This window comes from Camelus ferus, chromosome 6, assembly GCF_009834535.1.
Source record: "Camelus ferus isolate YT-003-E chromosome 6, BCGSAC_Cfer_1.0, whole genome shotgun sequence".
Classification (NCBI taxonomy): domain Eukaryota; kingdom Metazoa; phylum Chordata; class Mammalia; order Artiodactyla; family Camelidae; genus Camelus; species Camelus ferus.
The window spans coordinates 28,552,290-28,572,950 of record NC_045701.1 but is presented as its reverse complement, the minus strand read 5'-3'; the positions used below and the strand labels follow the sequence as shown (position 1 = coordinate 28,572,950).

The window sequence follows — 20,661 nt, the reverse complement described above, 5'->3', positions numbered from 1 at the left end:
GCTTCACAATATAATCTGGTTTGAATGCGCCAACGTACATGCGCTACAATGCTCGCTGCTAATGTAATCAGGGGGCTGACAGGGAAGGGCGGCTTGCAATGAATCCTTTTCTTTCCAGCTTCCTCTCTTTCTTGTTCTCCGTTTCTTTCATAAACATGTGCATGCGTGGACACAAAGCTACACTGCAGTCATGAAGATATTTTAGCACTGGACACAAAGAGGATCTCGATTTTTAATTTTCTGGACTTACCTCTTCCTTGAAAAGATTCTGTCTGTTTTTGAGTGAGCGGAGCTTGTTCTGCTTGTCTTCATGCTGCATCTCCTCCTCTGGGGGCTGGAAGTAGGCAATCAAGTCCTGCAAGGTCTGTAGGACCTCTTCTATCGGCAGGGTGACAGGGGCAGTTGTGCGATTGTTTCCACTAAAACCGCAAGACGGACACAGTTCAGGCAGGGGGACTCCAGCAGGACCCTGAGAAGAGTCCACTAGGCCCTGGCTCCCTCCTGCCCCACCCTGGGCACTTGGACTTCTTCCTGGGGGAGTCACTGTACAGATGACCACAAATTGAAGTGTGCCGACACACAGAGCAGCAGGAGACAATTTCTGATTCAATTTTAAAGCCATTTCATAAATAAAGGGAAATGACCCCTGGCTGTCTGCCACAGTTTTTCCTTTCTAAGTGGGAACACTTTTAAAAATAATAAATTTATTAGCCCACAGTTCACACCTTCTTGGAAGAGGTTAAGCATCAGCTGGAAGAGTTTCCACCACTGGGTCTCTCCCCACGTCTTTGTGCTCTCTCTCCCTGCATGTGTTCTTCTCTTAACCTGTGCGTGTGTGTGTGCGCGCGCGCACGTGCCTGCACACACCTGCCTCCCCACCCCATTTGTTAATGTCTCCTTTGTTGTTTCTCTTACAACTTCCTCTGTGTGCCCTCCGTTTATCTCCCCCTCCTCTCTTTCTCAGTGTCCCATGTCTCAACATCTGCACCCCCATCAGTTATCTGCTCCACCGTCTCCCTCGCTTTCTCTGTTGTGTTCCCCCCATCCTCTATGTGTGTCTGTCTCTTTAACTCCCTCTGTCATTTCCCCCCAAAATCTCATAATTAAACCCTTTCAAAGAGGGAGGATATAGTTCAGTGGTAGGGCACGTGCTTAGCATGCACAACGTCCTGAGTTCAATCCCCAGTACCTCCATTAAAAATAAAAAGCTGAAAAAACCAAAAACAAATCCTTTCAAAACAAGGGACCACAAACCTCCAAAGATGATAAAACGAGCCTTCATTTTCCCGTCTCCCTGAGGCAGGCTACACTGGTGAGGCTCTCAGAGGACTTCATTTAAGATGAGGAAGGGGGAAATAAACCCAGTTCTTATGGCCTGCGTCGTGGCCCCGGGGGATGAGAACTAGGTTAATGTATAAATAACATGAGGGGTTTTCCTTGTCAATTTCTAATGACCTCTCCTTTACATTTACAGTGGATTTGCATATATATTAATCTGGACATACACTAAGAAAATATTGCTACCTAGGCTTAAAGCAAAGGCTGAACAAGCACTGAAAACACTCAGGTGTTATGAGTTGACAATCACAATGTGACAGTAATTCCATTTTTGTGTAACAATGCCAAGTGCTTGCAATGAGGGCAGAACACGAGTGGATTTCAAGGCAAGGAGGTACTTCTCAGTACTGTGTCCTGTGGCCCATGGCAGGTGCTCAGAAAGTAGTTGCTGATGACTGGCAGGGATATTGTTTGACACAAAGACAGTGGGGAAGAGAATCCCTTAAGGTCTGGGAACACAAAACCCAATCAGAAATGACTCCCTAAGTTTAGATTCAGTGTAGGATGAACACATTTTCCTCAATATTTCCGGTCTGGCTGCAGGGCTTCTCTCTCCCTCTTCTTTCTTTCTGTAACATTTTGTATTTACTGTAGACACTGATGCCTGTTAAGTGAGGAGTGCTTCTTCATGGGATAAAAAACGAGGATGTGAGCACAGGTTTGCAGGTGTTCCCACAGCTTGATGGGGCAGCATGTGCACTACACAGAGGGTTAGAGAGCCCAGGCGACAGTCACCGCCATTTAACCATGCGATATTAGGAGAGCCTCTAAGCCTTTCATGCTTTAATTTTACACCGAAAATAGGGAAGGTACATTCTACGACTGTCAGGGTCCTTCTGGGTCTAGTTTTTTGTTCTGTGGGTTCTTACTGCTGGGTCACTTCATCTTACCCTTTGAAGAAGCATCAATATAACAGCCCTCCAGGGAAGGAGCAGATGCCTCCCTCCTTCAAAACAGAACATGTACCACGTGCTTGGCACTGGGGACGGTGCTGAAAATGAACATGGCCTCCAAGTGGCTTCATGGTGCCGAGATTCTACTCTAGACCTTTGTAGAGTAGACTCAGGTGGACCCAGGAGGACCCAGATGGACAGGTACGAGATGACGCCTTAGTTCAGCACTAACTGAAGTTGGCCCGTCTCATATCTCAGCCTTCTTTCACTCCCTACAGCCACTGTCCCACTGCTTGCTCAGATCTTTGCCAAGGATTTCTCTTGTTAAATTCAAGCAAGATCTCAGGTGATTCTGAGTATTTACCATATAATCACCATAACAAAATTATTTACATATTGTTTCCCTCCAGAGGTTAAACTCAGAGGACAGCTGGACAGCCTCTTCTCCTCAGCAGGATTTCTGAGACTCCTCCATCCATCACACTGTTCATCTGTCCTACTGGACAGTTCCCAGTGCCTGTACAGTGGATGACGAGATGCCACAGGAAATGTTAACCTTTTCTTTTTCATTGTTCCTACTTTATTTCTTTCACTTTAGTTTGCTCTCCCAGAAGGCCACTCCCTCTTCCTGGTTTCCATTTGTACATAGCATATATTGTTGGCTTCTCAAAAGAGGTGGGAGAGGAGAATCTATTTCCAAATTATTTTTCCATCCTACACTTCCCAGTTCTTGCAAAAATGTAAGTACCATGGCTTTTGCAGCCCCCACCGTTGCTGCATTGATTTATTGTTCATTAGTCCTCCTTTTCTGTAAAACATCCTGTGGCTGGGAGAATCAAGAATCTCCCCCACTGAGGGTGGGGCTTCCAGAAGCGAGGAGTTCAAGGTCAGCCACATGCTCAGGAAGGATCAGAGAGGGCCCTAGCCATCGATTCATCACTGGCTGAACATGAGGCCCTGTGTAAGCAGAAAGTAAAATCCAGGAGAGACTTAAAACTGCCTGACCTTTGTACATGTTATCCAACCCACACACAGGTCCAGCAACAAAGGGTAGCAGGCTAGTCTTACAAGAAATAATAAAGGAAGTCCTTTAGGCTAGAAGCACATGACACAAGACACTAACCACAATCCACGCAAAGAAATAAAGAGCACCGGTGAATATAATTATGCAGGTGAATGTAAAACACAATATAAACATGTATTTCTCTTTTGTTCTTGTAACTAATTTAAAAATGAGTGCATAAAATAATTTTAAAACTGTATTGCTGGGCTCATAACACATGAAGATATAATATACGTGTCATCATTATCACAAAGAAGCTGAGAGAATGGAACGATATTGGAGCAAAGTTGATTTATTTCACTCAAGTTAGTATTAATGTGAGGTAGAATGTGTCAAGTCTAATACATATGGAGCTCCCTAGAGCAACTATTCCTAGAGCTAAAAAAAAAAAAAAGTTCAAAAAACTCATAGGAATTAAAATGGTACACTAGGAAATGTCGATTTAACACAAAAGGCAGTAAAGGAAGAACAGAGGAACAAAAAGACATAAAATCAAATAGCAAAATGGCAGACATGAATCCAATCATTTGAATAATTAACACTATTTATAAATTGATTATACACACCAGCAAAAGGAAGAGACTGTCAGACTCCAAAAAACAAAACAAAAACAAAAACAACCCGAGGTATGCTATCTACAAGACATATTTTTGATACAAAGACACAAACAAGTTGAAAGTAGAAGAACTGAAGAAGATACACTATGCAAATAGTAACTGTAACCTGCATTAAGACAGCTGGAGTGGCTCTACAAAACAGGCTTTGAGACAAAAATATTCATAGAGAGAAAAGGGAGACATTTCATAATTACAAGAGTCAATTTTGGGAGCAAGATATACCTGTTATAAACATAAAGCACCCAACAACAGAGACCAAAATATGTCATGCAAAAATTGACAGAACTGAAGGAGAAACAGACAATTCAACAATAATAGGGATTTCAACACCTCATTCTCAAGAAGTTAATGTAATAAACTATATTCATAAAGGACAAAACCACATAATCATCTCAATGGACAAAGAAAAATAATTTGACAAAATCTAACACTTACTCAATATGAAAAGGTCTCGGCAAACCAGAAAGAGAAGAGAACTTCCTCAACCTGGTAAAGGGCGTCTACAAAAATCCCCTTAACAGCATACTTAACGGTCAAAGACAGAATGTTTTCCCACTGAGACCAGGAACAAGACAAGAATGTCTGTTCTCCCTACTTTATTCCACATTGTAGTGGATAGTCTATCCAGTGCAATCATGCAAAATAAAATGAAATAAAAATAAAGAGCATCCTTATTGGAAAGGAAAAAATAAAACTCTCTTAATTCAGAGATGATCCTATAAGTAGAAAATTCTAAAGAATCCATCCATACCCAAAAATACCCCCTCTAGAATAAAAAACTTCAACTGAGTCACAGGAAATGATCGATATTCTAAAAACTCAATTTCTTTCTTTTTTTTTTTGTGGGGGGAGGTGATTAGGTTTTTATTTATTTACTTATTTTTAATGGACATACTGGGGATTGAACTCAGGGCCTCATGTGTACAAAGCACTCACTCTACCACTGAGCTATACCCTCCCTGCTTAAAAACTCAATTTCTATACACTAGTATTTAAGGACATCAGCAGTGAACAATCTGAAATAAAATCAAGAAAAAAATTTCCATTTGTAGTTGCATTAAAAATGAATACTTAGGAATAAGTCTTACAAAAGAAGTGTAAGATTTATACACTGAAAACTATTAACATCTTGCTGAAAGGAATTCAAGAATAAATGGAGAGACATTCTATGTTTATAGACTGAAAAATTCATTATTATTAAGATAAAAGTTTTCCCAAACTGATCTACAGATCCAATGCCGTGTCTATCAAAAGCCCACCAGGCTTTCTTGCAGAATTGTACAAACTCACCCTAAAACTTATATGGGAATGCAAAGGACCCAGAAGAACCAAAATAATTCTGGAAAAAAGTACAAAATTGTAGGAGGACTCACTCTAGCTGATTTTAATACTTACTATAAGGCTACACTAATCAAGACAGTGTTGTTTTAGCATAATGACAGGTATAAAAATCAACGGAATAGAATTGAGGGTATAGAATTAAGCCCATACACTTTATGGTCACTTGACTTTTGACAAAAGTGCCAAGGTAATTTGATGGGTAAATGATAGTCTTTTCAGCAAATTGTACAGGGACAGATATTCACTGGACCTACATTCAGAAAGAGTAATTTAAATCCTTACTGCACACCATACACAAAAATAGATTCAAAATTGATGACAGACCTAAATTTAAGAGCTAATCATAAAGCTTTTTATAAGAAAACATGGGAGAAAATCTCAGTGAGTTTGGGTTAGGAAACAAGTTCTGAGATATGATATCAAAAACAATGCATAAACAAAAATAATGTTAAATTGGACTCATCAAAATTAAAACTTTCATGCTTCAAAAGCCACCATTAAGAAAATGAAAAAAAAGCCACAAACTAGGATAAAATATTTGCAAATCATAAATGTATTAAGAAACTTATAAGTGGAAGATACAAAAAAACTCTCAAACCTCAACTGAAGACAAATAACTCAACTAAAAAATAGGTTAAAAAAATGGACAGAAGATCTAAACAGACATTTCTCCAAAGAAGACATACAGATGGCCAACAGGCACATGAAAAAATGCTCAATATCACTAATGATTAGCGAAATGGAAATCAAAACTACCATGAGGTACCACCTCATAATAGACAGAAAGGCCATCATTAGGAAGTCCTTAAATGAGAAATGCTAAAGAGGGTGTGGAGGAAAGGGAACCCTCCTACACTGTTGGTAGGAATGTAGTTTCATTCAGCCACTATGGAAAATAGTGTGGGGATTCCTTAAAAAAACTAAAAATAGAGTTACCATATGATCCAGCAATCCCACTCATGGGTATATATCTGGAGGAAACTGTAATTCAAAAAGATGCATGTCCATAGCAGCACTACTTACAATAGTCTAAACATGGAAGCAAACTTAATGTCCATTGACAGATGATTGGATAAAGATGATGTGGTGTATGTATATACAATGGAATACTACTCAGCCATAAAAAAGAATAAAATAGTGCCATTTGTAACATGGATGGACCTGGAGATCATCATTCTAAGTGAAGTAAGCCAGAAGGAGAAAGAAAAATACCATATGATACCACTTATATGCGGAATCTAAAAAAAAAAATGACACAATGAACTTATTTATAAAACAGAAACTGACTCACAGAAAACAAACTTATGGTTACCAGGGGGAATGGGATGGGGAGGGATAAATTGGGAGTTCAAGATTTGCAGGTACTAACTACTATACATAAAACAGATAAACAACAAGGTCATACTGTATAGCACAGGGAGCTATATATTCAATATCTTGTAATGACCTATATTGAAAAAGAATATGAAAAGGGATATATATATACACAACTGAATCACTATTCTCTATACCAGAAACTAATACAACATTGTAAATTGACTACACTTCAATTAAAAAAATTTTTAAAAAATAGGGAAAGATTTGATTACATTTTACTAAAAAAGATACATTAATGCCTAATAAGGACATGAAAAAAGTTCAAAATTATTAGTCATTTTGGAAATGCAAGTTACAACCAAAATGACATCCCAAAATAACAGCTGTAGGCAAGAATGTGGAGAAATTGGAATTGTGTGTATTTCCGAGTAGAATGTAAAATGGTGTACTGTCATCACTTACTATTCTCAGGGGGTTGGTTCCAGGATCCCCACGGACACCAAAATCTGTGGAAACTCAAGTCCATTACAGCCTGCCTGCCCGCCATAGCCACAGATTCTACATCCATGAATACGAAGGGCTAACTGTATCTGCTTTGGAAAATAGGTTTTCAGTTTCTTAAAAAGCTAAGCATCCCTAAATGTCCACTGATAGATGGACGGACAATGTGGTATCTATGTACAGTGTAATGGTATTCAGCCTCAAAAAGGAATGGCATTCTGATGCACACTACAATATGAATGAACCTTGAAGTCATTGTGCTGAGTGAAATAAGTTAAACACAAAAGAGACAAATACTGTATTATTCCACTTATATGAGGTACCTAGAATAGCTAAATTCATAGAAACAGAAAGTAGAATTGTGGTTAACAGTGGCTGGAGGGACAGTAGGGGAAGTTACTGTTTGGAATTTCAGTTTGGAATGATGTAAAAGTTCTGGAAATGGACCGTGGTGATGACTGCACAATTTAAGTGTATTTAATGTCATTGATCTATACACTTAAAAATGGTTAAAATGGTTCAGGGAAAAAAAAAAGGTTAAAATGGTAAATTTTGTCATGTACATTTTACCACAAAATATTACAAAGTTAAATATAAATTTACATATGGCTCAGCACTTCCGCTTCTTGGTAATTTACCCAAGAAAAATGAAAACATATCCAAAGACTTTAACACTAATACCCATAGAAACGTTACTGATAATAACCCAAAGCAGAAACAATCCAACTCTTCCTCACCTGACAAACAATGTAAGGTGGGTGTGTCTGTGTGTGTGTATTCATATCTGTCTCTCTCTCTATATATATACACAAACACAATCATACATACATACCTTTACGTGTATGTATATGTTTATAATTTACATATATATAAAACACATACACAGAAATAATCTTCAGCAATAAAAAGGAACAGAACACCATTGTGTACTACACCAGAGATGAACCTCAAAAATGTAATGCTAAATGAAAAGGCCATATTCAAAAGACCATATATTGTATGATTTAACAATTTAATGCATTAAACTGTGAGGGAAAGTAGATGATTGGTTGCCCAAGGCTGGGAGTGGCAACTAGTATAAAGTGTAATGGGCATAAGGAATCTTTTTAGGGTGATGAAAATGTTCTAAAACTGAATTGCGGCAATGGCTGTACAGCTCCATAAATGTATTAAAACTCATGGAGTTGTACACTTAAAAGGATGAATTTTACAATATGTAAATTATAACCCAATAAAGCTGTTTAAAAATAATTTCCTCATTGTTAGGCATGTAACTCCCACTGAATTTTTAAAAATAACAGCTTTATTGAAATATAATTCACATATCATACAGTCATCTATTTAAAGGGTACCATTTAATGGCTTAATGGTTTTTAGTATATTTACAGAGTTGTGCAGCCACTACCTAAATCAATTTTAGAACTTTTCATCAGCTTCTCCCCAAATCCCATACCCATTAGCAGTCACCACCCTCCTTTTCACCTGCTACCACCCCAGCCCTAGGCAACCATAAATCTATTTCCTGTCTCTATAGATTTGCCTATTCTGAACATTTCATATAAATGCAATCATGCAATATGTGGTCTTTTGTGGCTGGCTTCTTCCACTTAGCATAACATTTTCAAGGTTCTTCTATGTCGCAATATACATCAGTACTTCATTCTTTTTATGAACACATAATATTTCATTGTATGGATAGAGCATATTTGATTTATTCATTCACCAGTTGATAGATGTTTGGGTTGTTGCCACTTTTTGGCTATTCTGAGTAATGCTACTTGAACATTTCTGTACAAGTTTTTATGTGGACCTATGTTTCCTATCTCTTGGCCATATACCTAGAAATGAAACTGCTGAGTCATAAGGTAACTCCTTGCTTAGCATTTTGAGGAATTTTCAGACTGTATTCCAAAGTGGCTGCAGCATTTTACATTCCCACCAGCAGTGTATGACAGTTCCAATTTCCCCACATCCTGTCCCACACTTCTAACAGGCAGTTTGTTTGATTACAGCCATCCTAGTGACAATAGGTATTATCTCACTATAGTTCTGGTTTCCTTTTTTTTTTTTTTTGACAGGTGATGCTATTGAGCATCTTTTCATGTGCTTATTGGCCATTTGTGTACCTTCTTGGGAGAAATGTCCATTTAGATCCTTCATCCATTTTTAAATTGGTCCACCTGTCTTTTTTAATGTTGAGCTGTGAATGTTTATTCCAAACATAAATCCCTTAAGAGATGTATGATATACTAGTCTCCTATATGGGGGTGTTTTTTCACTTTGACAGTGCCCTTTGCAGCAAAAAAAGTTTGAATTTTGATAAAGTCCAATCTATCTATGTTTCCTTTTGTGGCTTTTGTTTTTGGTATCATATTGAGGAAACCATTGCCTAACTCAAGGTCATGATGATTTGAGCTTATGTTTTCTTCTCCAGGTTTTCTAGTTTTAAGTCTTACATTTAAGCCTTTAATTCATTTTGAATTAATTTCTGTGTATGCGTGAGGCAGGGGCCCCTGACTTAAGAAAGATACAAGGGCAGAGGACGAGAGAATTGAGGGCCACCCCTACAGTGATGGTTCAGGTCAGAGTCCAGACTACCTGAAAAACTCATGTGCGTGTAGTTAATTTTTTCTGCCTGTACCAAGCCATTCATTATGTTTTTTGGTAGGGGGAGGTAATTAGGTTTATTTACTCACTTAATGGAGGTACTGGGGACTGAACCCAGGACCTTGTGCATGTTAAGCATGTACTGTACCACTGAGCTATAGCCTCCCCCACTTTTTAAAAACAAATCTTAAAAAAATTTTTTTTCAGGCCCTTTTTTTTTGAGGCAGGGGGAGTGGGGAGGTAATTAGGTTTATTTATTTTTAATGGAGGTACGGGGGATTGAACCCAGGACCACGCATTCTAAGTATGTGCTCTACCACTGAGCTATACCCTCTCCACCCAAGCCATTCATTATTATACCCTTCCTTTGAAGGCTCAAGGATCACAGGAAATGAGTGGCAGTGCCAAAAGCAGACAAGAAGTTCCCGTGGCAGGAGTACCCCTGGAATCTACTTCCCTTTCTTCAATTTAGTAGCAGGTTGTACAACCTGAGTTGTACAGGGTACGTGGCCAACCAACCAGAGATTGTATTTCTCACCCTCCCTGCAGCTAGATGTGGCTATGCGACTCGTTTTAGCCAACAGAAGGCAAGATAAGGTGATCTCCTTCTGGGTTATATCTTAGAGATGCCGCGTGGGCATCAGGGTGTTAAAATCACCCCAGAAGGATCTACCATGTGGGCAAGGTTAAGACCTCCATTCCACGGCAATGGTTTGTAAGCTTTCACACGCATCAGCGTTAACTGCAGGGCCCACGAAGACTCATTTTTCTGATTCAGTAGGTCTGGGGTAAAACCCACGAATATGTATTTTTAACAAGTTCCCAGGTGATGCTGCCTGGCTGATCCCTGGACACACTTCAAGACCAGTAGGAGATCTCAAAGCAGCAAGACAGAAGGAACTTGAGCCCCAGTAGCAGGACGGTCTGTTTTCCCTAAACCACTCATCTCACCCACACCATTACTTGAAAGAGAGAGAAAAGTTTATTCTGAACCGCAACAGCAGCTTAGCCTGTATCCTAACTAACACACATCCCTTGGATCACAGTGTTTCAACAGGAAGGAAAGTAAAGGTATACATTTTTTTCTCATTTCATGCAAATTCACACATGCAATTTAAACCCTCTAGGCTTTAGAGAGATTTTCCTATGAGAGGACGGCTTGGAACACTGTACTGTTTACAACAGAATCCGTTCCTCATGGTAATTGGTGAACACAACCCACAGAGCTCTGTTTTGGCAGCACTGTTGAGGCGGGAGGGATTATGATCCAAGCAGGCAGAGAAGTTACCTTCCCCACTTAAGTCCCAGCCTTGGGTGGGTAACCCAAGCCTTCTAATGCAAATCTGCTTGGATCCAAACCACAGTAACAATTCTGAATGATGCAGAAAAGCCTTTCTCAATAGCACAGAAGGTGTGGCTCTGCGTCTCCTCGCTCCTCCCCTCTTCACACACTAATACAAAATGATTTAAAATGCTCCAGCTCTTGCCACTTAATTTGCCTGAGAAGATCTTGGAGATTCATGACACCAACCTGAATAACCAAACGGGGCCTGGGCATTTGTTGGGCAAAGAGTAAAGCAGGCAGGAGCCTGCATATTGGGAAAGGAGTTTCAATCCCAAGCTCTCTGTGGTAAAACTCTTCGCTGGTGTGCAGTTATTTCCTAAAAACGCATAATGTTAAAAGAGGGCGGGGAGGTGGGATTGGATGGGCACGGAGTAGAAACTGACAGCTAGAGAAAGGGAGGAGCACGCGTACCTGACGAACTGGCTGAACAAGGCTGTCGTATTCCGTATGATCCGAGCAGCCTGGGACTCCTCCTGCTGGCATCTCTGCAGGGTTAAGCCGTCATCCATGTGGCCTTCCTGATGGAGTATGACCTACCCCAGAGCCAAGGACACCAGGTCTAGGTTACAAGCTGGCCCGTCCATGTTTACCTTGCAGTATTTTCCCTCCTCCGTGGTACTCCTCCCCACCCAAGTTCCCCTGGGCCCATTTTGAAGGTGGGACATCAGTAGTTATTTTGCCCACACGCTCTATTGCTGACATATGAGTCACCCCGAGACACGGTGTTTTGATGAAAATGAAATTTTACGTGCCCTGTGGTATGAGTTACAATTGATTCCTTGGGCCTACATGGGCAATTTGAAAGGGTGAAAACATACTTTACAATAGCTTCCGGGTCCCTAAAGACCAACATCCTAGGGTTTTTCTTGTTCAGATAACACATTCAAAGCGGCCACCCACACAAGAAAGTAATGAGAAATGGGGGAAATGCAGCTGTTAGAATGTTACTATGTGTCCTCCTGATCGCTGCAGCCGGGTTCCTAAGTTCCCCTCTCTGTTGGAGGAATCCCACAACCCAAGAGCGGAGAGCAGAAGCCCAAGTTGGCAAAGATGGAGCTTCCTGTAAGGTGACTTACCACTCATCAGGTTTTTCACTGTGTCTGTTTCCCACTGGTTTTTCTAGGTTCCTATTCTTGTTTCACAAAATGCTTAACACAGATTGGATGTCCTTTGTATTTTCAGAGGGGAACTTGCTCCTCATGAAATGGAGCTGGGCAGCCCCATCAAGGGTTGAGTATTATGACACCGTTTAGAGAGAGTTTCTGAAAGCCTCTCCTAAATTCACATGCACGCTACAGCAGTTACATGGATCTACAGACTATAACCCTGGAAGAACAAAGCAGGGACAGGCACAACAAATCAACCCCATAAATGGGGATACCTTCTAGCTGGCAGGGTCCATTGAGTGTGTCCCCTCCCACCCAAACTTACACTCAAGGTCCACAAATTCCATTCTCTTTAAATGTCATCCTTATCTTAGCAGGTATGAAAAACTGTGGAAACTCTAGATGACATCATCATACTCTTTAGAGGATTTAATCGTCTTCTGATCAGCTGGTAGGGTAGATAATGGGTTTTTGGCATCGTTTTTCAACTTGTCCTTATTTGCTGGGTGTAGCCCCTACTCCCAGGGTAGAGCCCTCCTGGGATTCATTTGAAAGCCTATTGTGTTTTCAAGCGCCATTCCAACTTGAGGGAACTTGAACCCCAGCCTCTGTCCCCCTAGTACTGTCATGCTGTCCACATCTCTGCTTCACTCTTCTCTGTCACAGTTGGCCCTTTCTGTTTGCTACCTTAGCTTCACACCCTCTCCATGGTCAGCTCATGATCCCAGGGGAAACGGTACATAGAGTTTCAGGCTCATGTTTCTGAAATTTCCTCCACCCTGGAACGTGGCTCCCCAGGCCCCAGAAACCTCAGCTGACCTTATCTCTAATCTGTCTCTCCAGTCCAATGAAGGCGACAGAAGACCCCATTCCTTGCTCTGCATCTCAGCAGACATGCTCAGGAGAAAGTGGCGACAAAGGAGGAACTCACCTTAGTGCACTTACATCCTGTTAGGGAACTTTAGTGCTCATTTCCCGGGTGCCTTGCTTGCTGAAACCTTCAAACGGTTTATTTATTTCTGTGTTTAATTCACACTTTACAATTGTTGGCAGAGGAAGGGCGGGGCTTATACAAGCTAGTCTTTGTGGTCCCTTATGTATTCTATTTTCTAGCTCCTCTTCAGAATTTTATTTTCCCTTTCCAGATATCTTCCTGGTATGTTTTACTTTACACAAAAGAAAGCTATTACCTTATGGTTTCCTCCCAATCTCCTTTCTTACAATGACCAGCATTCTAGGAAACTGCCATCACCTCCACATGAGGTTGACATAACACAAACTATAGCATACAATGCTTCCTTAGACCATATTATGGGACTCCTTGACTACCCAAACATGTCATTTGTAAGGAATTTTTTTAAGGCAGCATCATGCCTTGGGCATCTATCTACTTTCTGGTTCCTATCCAAAAAAGCCCATATTATGGCAACTGAGTTTCTGGGGGAAAATGCCGTATGTCTCCAAGTCAGCTTCCCACCGCAGCAGGCTGTGGTGGACCACTCCCATCGGGTTACATTCTCTGTGGATACAGCATCATTCTGCAGTACCTCATCTTTCTGCATGTTGGTTCCTGTGTGTTTGTCATCATGCAATCTGTGTTTTCTCTGTAGAGATTCTATTTAGTCTCTGTGCTATGAAAATTGCACAGTAACTCAATTATCCACTTAAACGAAAGGAACAATGATGTGGATAATCCCCAAACAGCAAGCCACCAAAAGTCATTTAGTTCAGGTTTTAGAGCGCATGGAACATCTTTTATCCCCTCCTTACAGATTTATCACCTATTTTCCTGTTTGTTGTTTTGTCTTGTTTTGCATTGATTATGAAGTCAATGTGAAACAATCTTGCAACTTCTGACCCCTCACCTTTCTTTTCAGAGGTCCAAGGCGGGATGTCTTGGCATCCTGTGCTTTGTAGGTCACCCACAGACCACTGGCTACGTGCTGGACAAAGCAGACGGAATCTCCATACTTGATTTCCGGGACTCCCATGCCTTCTATATCTCGCTTGTGGCTGGAATCCAATTTCTCCTTGATTTCCTATTTCACAGAAAATGAAACAAATGTAGGCATGTCTGAATAAATAGAAATACAATAGATAAAACAAGTCGCCTATGAGAATTTGTAAGCCAGGGAACCGATTACCACAACGACCATGATGTGCCTCTCCAAGCCAGGATTTCAGAGAGACTTGCTTCCCCTTATCTGCTGTTAATTGTAAAATCAATGGATTTCAAATTTCGGCTACTTGAGTGATTATTTAAATCCACGGGGAAAGGACGCAGACTGCAGGGTCTCTCTCTTTGGTTCTGATTTTATATAATTCTCCATCATTTTTTCTACTTTCCTCATCCTGGCTTACATACCTTAATAACCAACCCATTACTGGCCAATTAACTTATTTTCAGCAGCTGTAGCTTCCATAACTTTAATGTTGTCTTATGTAAGTGCCCCGATTCAGGGGCTTTAAACAGATCTTTTAACATCACATAAGTATCTTTTATACACATCAGCAGAGATTCAGGAGTCAGCTCCTCCCTTGGAGCAGGTAGGGGCTGCTGGACTTTACGTCGAATGCAGTAATTGGCAGGTTAGTGTCTCCTGGCCTCCTCAGTAGTGTGCGACAGTCAATGGCTTTCATTCTTCAATTGCCACTGTTTCACTAAACCTTCTGTCTAGCATGGAAGCAGGAGCTGCAGTGCACCAAGCACCTACTTGGTGACAACCAGAGGTGCCCGTCACAGAGTGAGTCAGGAAGCAGAGCTTAGGGACAAGGTAACTATGTTCCCTCCGCATCAGCCAGGGCCTCTGAAAGGTTCTGCTCTATTTCCATGTCTTCCCTACATCTTGTGTTAAACTGCTCGTTCGTAAAAGCCATTAGCGAGGCAGTACTGTGAATTTTTTTACAGAATAAAAATGTGGCATGCTGTTCCTCCCCACCTGCGACTTCACTCTCATTTTTAAGGATGGAACAGCAGCAGCACACGCAGCGAGCTCTAACCATGTGCACGGCGGCGCTCTAGGACTGCTGTGTACACCAATCCTTCATCACGGCCTCTGATGTAGCTACAGTTATTATCCCAGTTTGACACGGGAGAAAATGAAGGTACAGAGAAATCAGTAATGTGTCCAAGGTCACTCAAGAAGTAGTGAAAGAGCCAAGATTTAAACCAGGAAGTCCGACTCCAGAGACAGACTGTGCTCTTCCCATGGCCCTAAACTCCTACTCATCCTTCAATACCCTGCTCAGATGCCACCTTCTCTGTGAAGGCAGAGTTAGTCTCTCCTGCTGTATTTCCCCCGCACAATCTCACACCACCATTGAGTACTTAGCACATCATAATGTAAATGTGTTTTTTTAAATGACATTTTCCCTTTGCCAGGCTGTAAGAGAATAACAGGTATGGGCCAGATTACAACTAATTTTGGATTCCTAATACAGAGAATCCAGTGCCTATCAATTACTTAACAAACGCGTATTGAAGGAATAAATACACATATTATATGAGTATTTTTTCCTTTTTTAATTTTAGCTATTTCTTTCCTTCAAGCCTTCATAAAAGCAAAATTAGTTATTTTGTATACATTTACAGAATCATTTTGAGCAATGTCAGTATGTTGCAAGAAAATTCTTATTTTAAAGTATGTTGAAATACTGGCTGGATGGTTAAACATGACATTTCTCAAAACGAACACTTCCAAAGGCATGTATTTCTGATCGTATAACAAAAGTCAGTGGGAAAATAGAATTGGATATTCTAGGATTTCTTCATAGGCAAGTGCTCAAGAATGCATTTATTCTACACGACAATGGATACTTGATCCTCATTTCAAAATATCCACACTTCTAGAGACACTCAAGCCAGCAGACAGACCCAAAATAACCCAAAGTTTTCATTTCTAGTCTGTTCTCTAACCATACACAGTGCAGTAAAATACACTGAACACACCGATTACATATTCAAGGTTAAAATACCACACTTTCTCAAATTATCAGTGACTATGATCATTTCACTTATATTATCACTTTTTACTGATTTAAACATGACTTTGTCAAAAGAAAATACATACTAGGATTAGTTTTTCTAGAGTCTCTGAAATAAATGAGTTATTATTGTTTGTAGAATGGGATGTCATTCTGTGTCTCTGATTTACAAAATAGCAGTCAACTCCCAAAGTTCTGTGGCAGCCACTGCAGGGGCCACTTCTAATTTAAAGGAAAAACTGCCTGCCAAATGATCAACGTGATACATTACATTAACAAATTGAAGAATAAAAACCACATGATCATCTCCATAGATGCAGAAAAAGGTTTTGATAAAATTCAACATCCATTTATGATAAAAACTCTTCAAAAAGTGGACAAAGAGGGAACATACCTCAACATAATAGAGACCATAGATGACAAACCCACAGCTAACATACTCTCAATGAGGAAAAGCTGAAAGCATTTCCTCTAAGATCAGGAACAAGAAAAGGATGCCTATTCTCACCACTTTAATTCAATGTAGTTTTGGAAGTCCTAGCCATAGCAATTAGAGAGTGAAAAGAAAGAAAAGAAATCCAAATTGGAAAAGAAGAAGTAAAACTGTCACTGTTTGCAGACTTGATACTATACATGCAAAATCCTAAAGACACTACCAGAGCTCATCAAGGAATGTGGTAAAGCTGTAGGATACAAAATTATTACAGAGAAATCTGTTGCATAGCTATACACTAAATATCAGAAAGAGAAATTAAGGGAACAATTCTATTTACCATCATATCAAAAAGAATAAAATGCCTAAGGAGGTAAAAGACCTGTGCTCCAAAAACTGTAAGATGCTGATGGAAGAAATTAAAGATGACACAAATAGATGGAAAGATATAACATGTTCTTGGATTGGAAGAATCAATATTGTTAAAATGACCATACTACCCAAGGCAATCTACAGATTCAATGCAATCCCTATCAAATTACCAATGGCATTTTCCACAGAACTAGACTAAAATTTTTAAAAATTTGTACAGAAACACAAAAGACCTCCAAATAGCCAAACCAGGCTCCCTGACTTTGGATACTACAAAACTATACTAATGAAAATCATGTGGTACTGGCACAAAAATAGACACACAGAACAATGGAACAGGACAGAAGGCACAGAAATAAACCTACATCTACAGTCAATTAATCTATGACAAAGGAGGCAAGAATATACAATGAAGAAAAGACAGTCTCTTCAATAAATGGTCCTGGGAACACAATGCAGCTACATGTAAAAGAAAGAAGTTAGAACATTTTCCACATCATATACAAATATAAACTCAAAATGGATTAAAGACCTAAATATAAGACCAGATACTATAACCTACAGGAAAACATATGTAAAACATTCTTTGACATAAATCACAGCAAAATTTTTTTTGGATCTGTCTCCTAGAGTAATGGAAATAAAAACAAAAATAAACAAATAGGACCTAATTAAATGTAAAACCTTTTGCACAGCAAAGGAAACTATAAACAAAACAAGAAAACAACCTATGACATAGAAGAAAATATTTGCAAATGATGCAACTGACAAGGGCTTCACTTCCAGAATATACAAACAGCTCTCACAACTCAATAACAGAAAACAAACAACACAATCAAGAAATGGGCAGAAGACATAAATAGACATTTCTCCAATGAAGACATCCAGATGGCCAACAGGTACATGAAAAGATGCTCAATATCACTGATTATTAAAGAAATGCAAAGAAAAACTACAGTGAATTATTACCTTACACCGGTCAGAATGGCCATCATTAAAAAGTCCACACAAATGACAAATGTTGGAGAGGGTATAGAGAAAAAGGAACCATCCTACACTGTTGGGGGGAATGTAAATTTGTGTAGCCACTATAGAGAACAGTATGGAGGTTCCTTCAAAAACTAAAAATAGACTTACCATATGATCCAGCAATCCCACTCCTGGGTATATATCCAGAGAAAACTCTAATTCAAAAAGATACGTGCAGCCCAATGCTCATAGCAGCACTATTTATAATAGACAAGACATGGAAACAACCTAAATGTCTATTGACAGATGACTGGATAAAGAAGATGTGGTGTATACATACACATACACACACACACATACATACTTATGTACACAATGGAGTATTACTCAATCATACAAAATAAAACAATGCCATTTGCAACAACATGGATAGGCCTAGAGATTATCATAATAAGTGAAGCAAGTCAGAGACAAATATCATATGATATTACTTACATGTAGTATCTAAAATATGATACAGATAAACTTATTTACAAAACAGAAGTAGACTCAGAGACATAGAAAGCAAACTTATGGTTACCAAAGGGGAAAGGGTAGGGGAAGAAGGATAAATAAGAAGTTTGGGATTAACATATACACACTACTATATATAAGATATATAACCAATAAGGACCTACTGTATAGCACAGGGAACTATATTCAATATCTTGTAATAACTTATAATGGAAAAGAATCTGAAAAAGAATATATATATATATGTATAACTGAGTCACTTTGCTGTACACCTGAAACTACCATAACACTGTAAATTAACTATACTTCAATTAAAATTGTTTAAAAAAAAAAGAACAAGAGACAGAAAAATAGGAGCAACAACAAAAACTGAAACACACAAACCAACACTCAAGCCAACTCAACCCAAACCTAAACACCGACACAGCATTACGGAATTGAGAGCATCTCAAGATAGAGACGCCTGACTTGGCTGACTGCAGGTGGATGCTCTCCTTCCAACTTAAGCATGAACTGATGCTCCCCTCTCTGAACATGGCCCCAGATGCATTTACTCTACTTCCCCTCTCTGAACATGGCCCCAGACGCATTTACTCTACTGCTGGAAATGGAACCTCCCTATAGGATAGAGCTAATTCAGTCACTCCCTTTCAGTAACTCCCCAACTCCTACAGAATACCATTCTCACTTCTAGAGTTCTTATACACCACGTACTTTAACCAAACTGGACTATGTTTCTTTGTCCTATCAAGTGTTCCTTCCCTCGGGGACCTTACTGACATTACACTTCCTGCTTGGAACTCCCCTACTTCGTCTCTGCATCTTTACATCTCATCCATCAAATCTTTCCCAGATGGGGGAGGGTATAGCTCAGTGGTAGAGTGCATGACTAGTATGACTGAGGTCCTGGGTTCCATCCCCAGTACTTCCATGAGATTTGCAGATACTAACTACTATATATAAAATAGATAAAGAACAAGTTCATACTGTATGTATAGCACAGGGAACTATATTTAGTATCTTGTAGTAACTTACAATGAAAAAGAATATGAAAATGAATATATGTATGCTCATGTATGACTGAAGCATTATGCAGTACATCAGAAATCTACACAACATTGTAAACTGACTATACTTCAATAAAAAATACATACCAAAAAAAACCCCCCAAAAAACCTTACCCAGATCCACCTGTGCATTTTCTCTGGCCTCATGGCACTTGCTTTCTCCTCTCTCCAGGCTCTTCACCGTGTTTTGTGCTGTGACTCCTTCACTGGCACACTTCCTGTCCCCTGCTGCATTGAAAACTCTCCAAGGGCAAGACTGGGATTTCTCAGTCTTTGTATTTCACACAATGCTCTGCTTAAAACAGCTTGCAAATAATTTGCTTTTGTTTTATTGGTTTATGGGCATCAATTTGTCTGTTTATCTGTATCAACCTTCCCTATGTTAGGCCATGAGCTGATTCCAAGAAGGAAAAGATTACTTGTGTGTTGAAGGGTATTAATAATCATTAATTATTGATTAATTAATGTCTCCACTGGGACTTTATAAAGAAATGTTTGGAACCACATAACTGTCATATAAATATGCATTTGGTTTAGATAAGAAGTTGCTGCTCCCCAGACTGATTTAAAATTTCTAGAAGGACAAGAAAGAAAACTGGAACTAGTGTTTGCCTAGTGTGTACTTAAAGTATTTTGCCAAGTACTTTACAATGACAACACCATCATGTGAATTTACTGAGGCCCTACAAAATGATATGATTATACATGACACTTTAAAAACGTTTTCTCTAAACCTTTCAATGGCCCTGCTGTTTTTATTTCCCTTACTTTATAGATGATAAAACTGAGGCTTGCAGAATTTGAGCAATTTGCTCAAAGCCAGTAAGCTAGTAAGTAACAGAACAGAATCCAAAATGAAGTGTGATTCCAAAGACCATTAGTCATTTGAATATAATTTTTTGAATGGTTACCATCAGCACAGTTAAATATTGATTGTATTAATACTTCAGTTTTTTGAAGGCTATTATAAAGAAGTTGAAAATATATGCTATTATTTTATGAAAAAAGTGGCTCTGGGTTTGTATAAACTTCAGGAGTCATACATAAAAACCAATAATGACAACAAGGTGATATGTTTTAGATTCAAGGTGCAACTGGAGTTTGGAAGAGAGCAATTCACTCCACCTGGAGAGTTAGGGAAGATTTTGTACAAGCTGACATTTGATGTGAGTGTTGCCAGGAGGGAGAGGGGAGA

General features: G+C 39.4%; 1 protein-coding gene across 10 annotated transcripts in view; it reads right to left on the bottom strand.

Annotated features, from left to right (window-relative positions):
* Positions 1–20,661, bottom strand: part of RYR3 (ryanodine receptor 3) — a 499,181-nt gene that overhangs the window by 239,618 nt on the left and 238,902 nt on the right. For all 10 annotated transcript variants that reach the window (XM_032481566.1, XM_032481567.1, XM_032481577.1 and 7 more), the window contains 3 exons: positions 13,994–14,167; positions 11,434–11,555; positions 251–419 (listed from right to left, as the gene is read on the bottom strand). In XM_032481566.1, the coding sequence (XP_032337457.1) occupies positions 251–419; positions 11,434–11,555; positions 13,994–14,167 (465 nt within the window). The remainder of the gene's footprint in view (positions 1–250; positions 420–11,433; positions 11,556–13,993; positions 14,168–20,661) is intronic.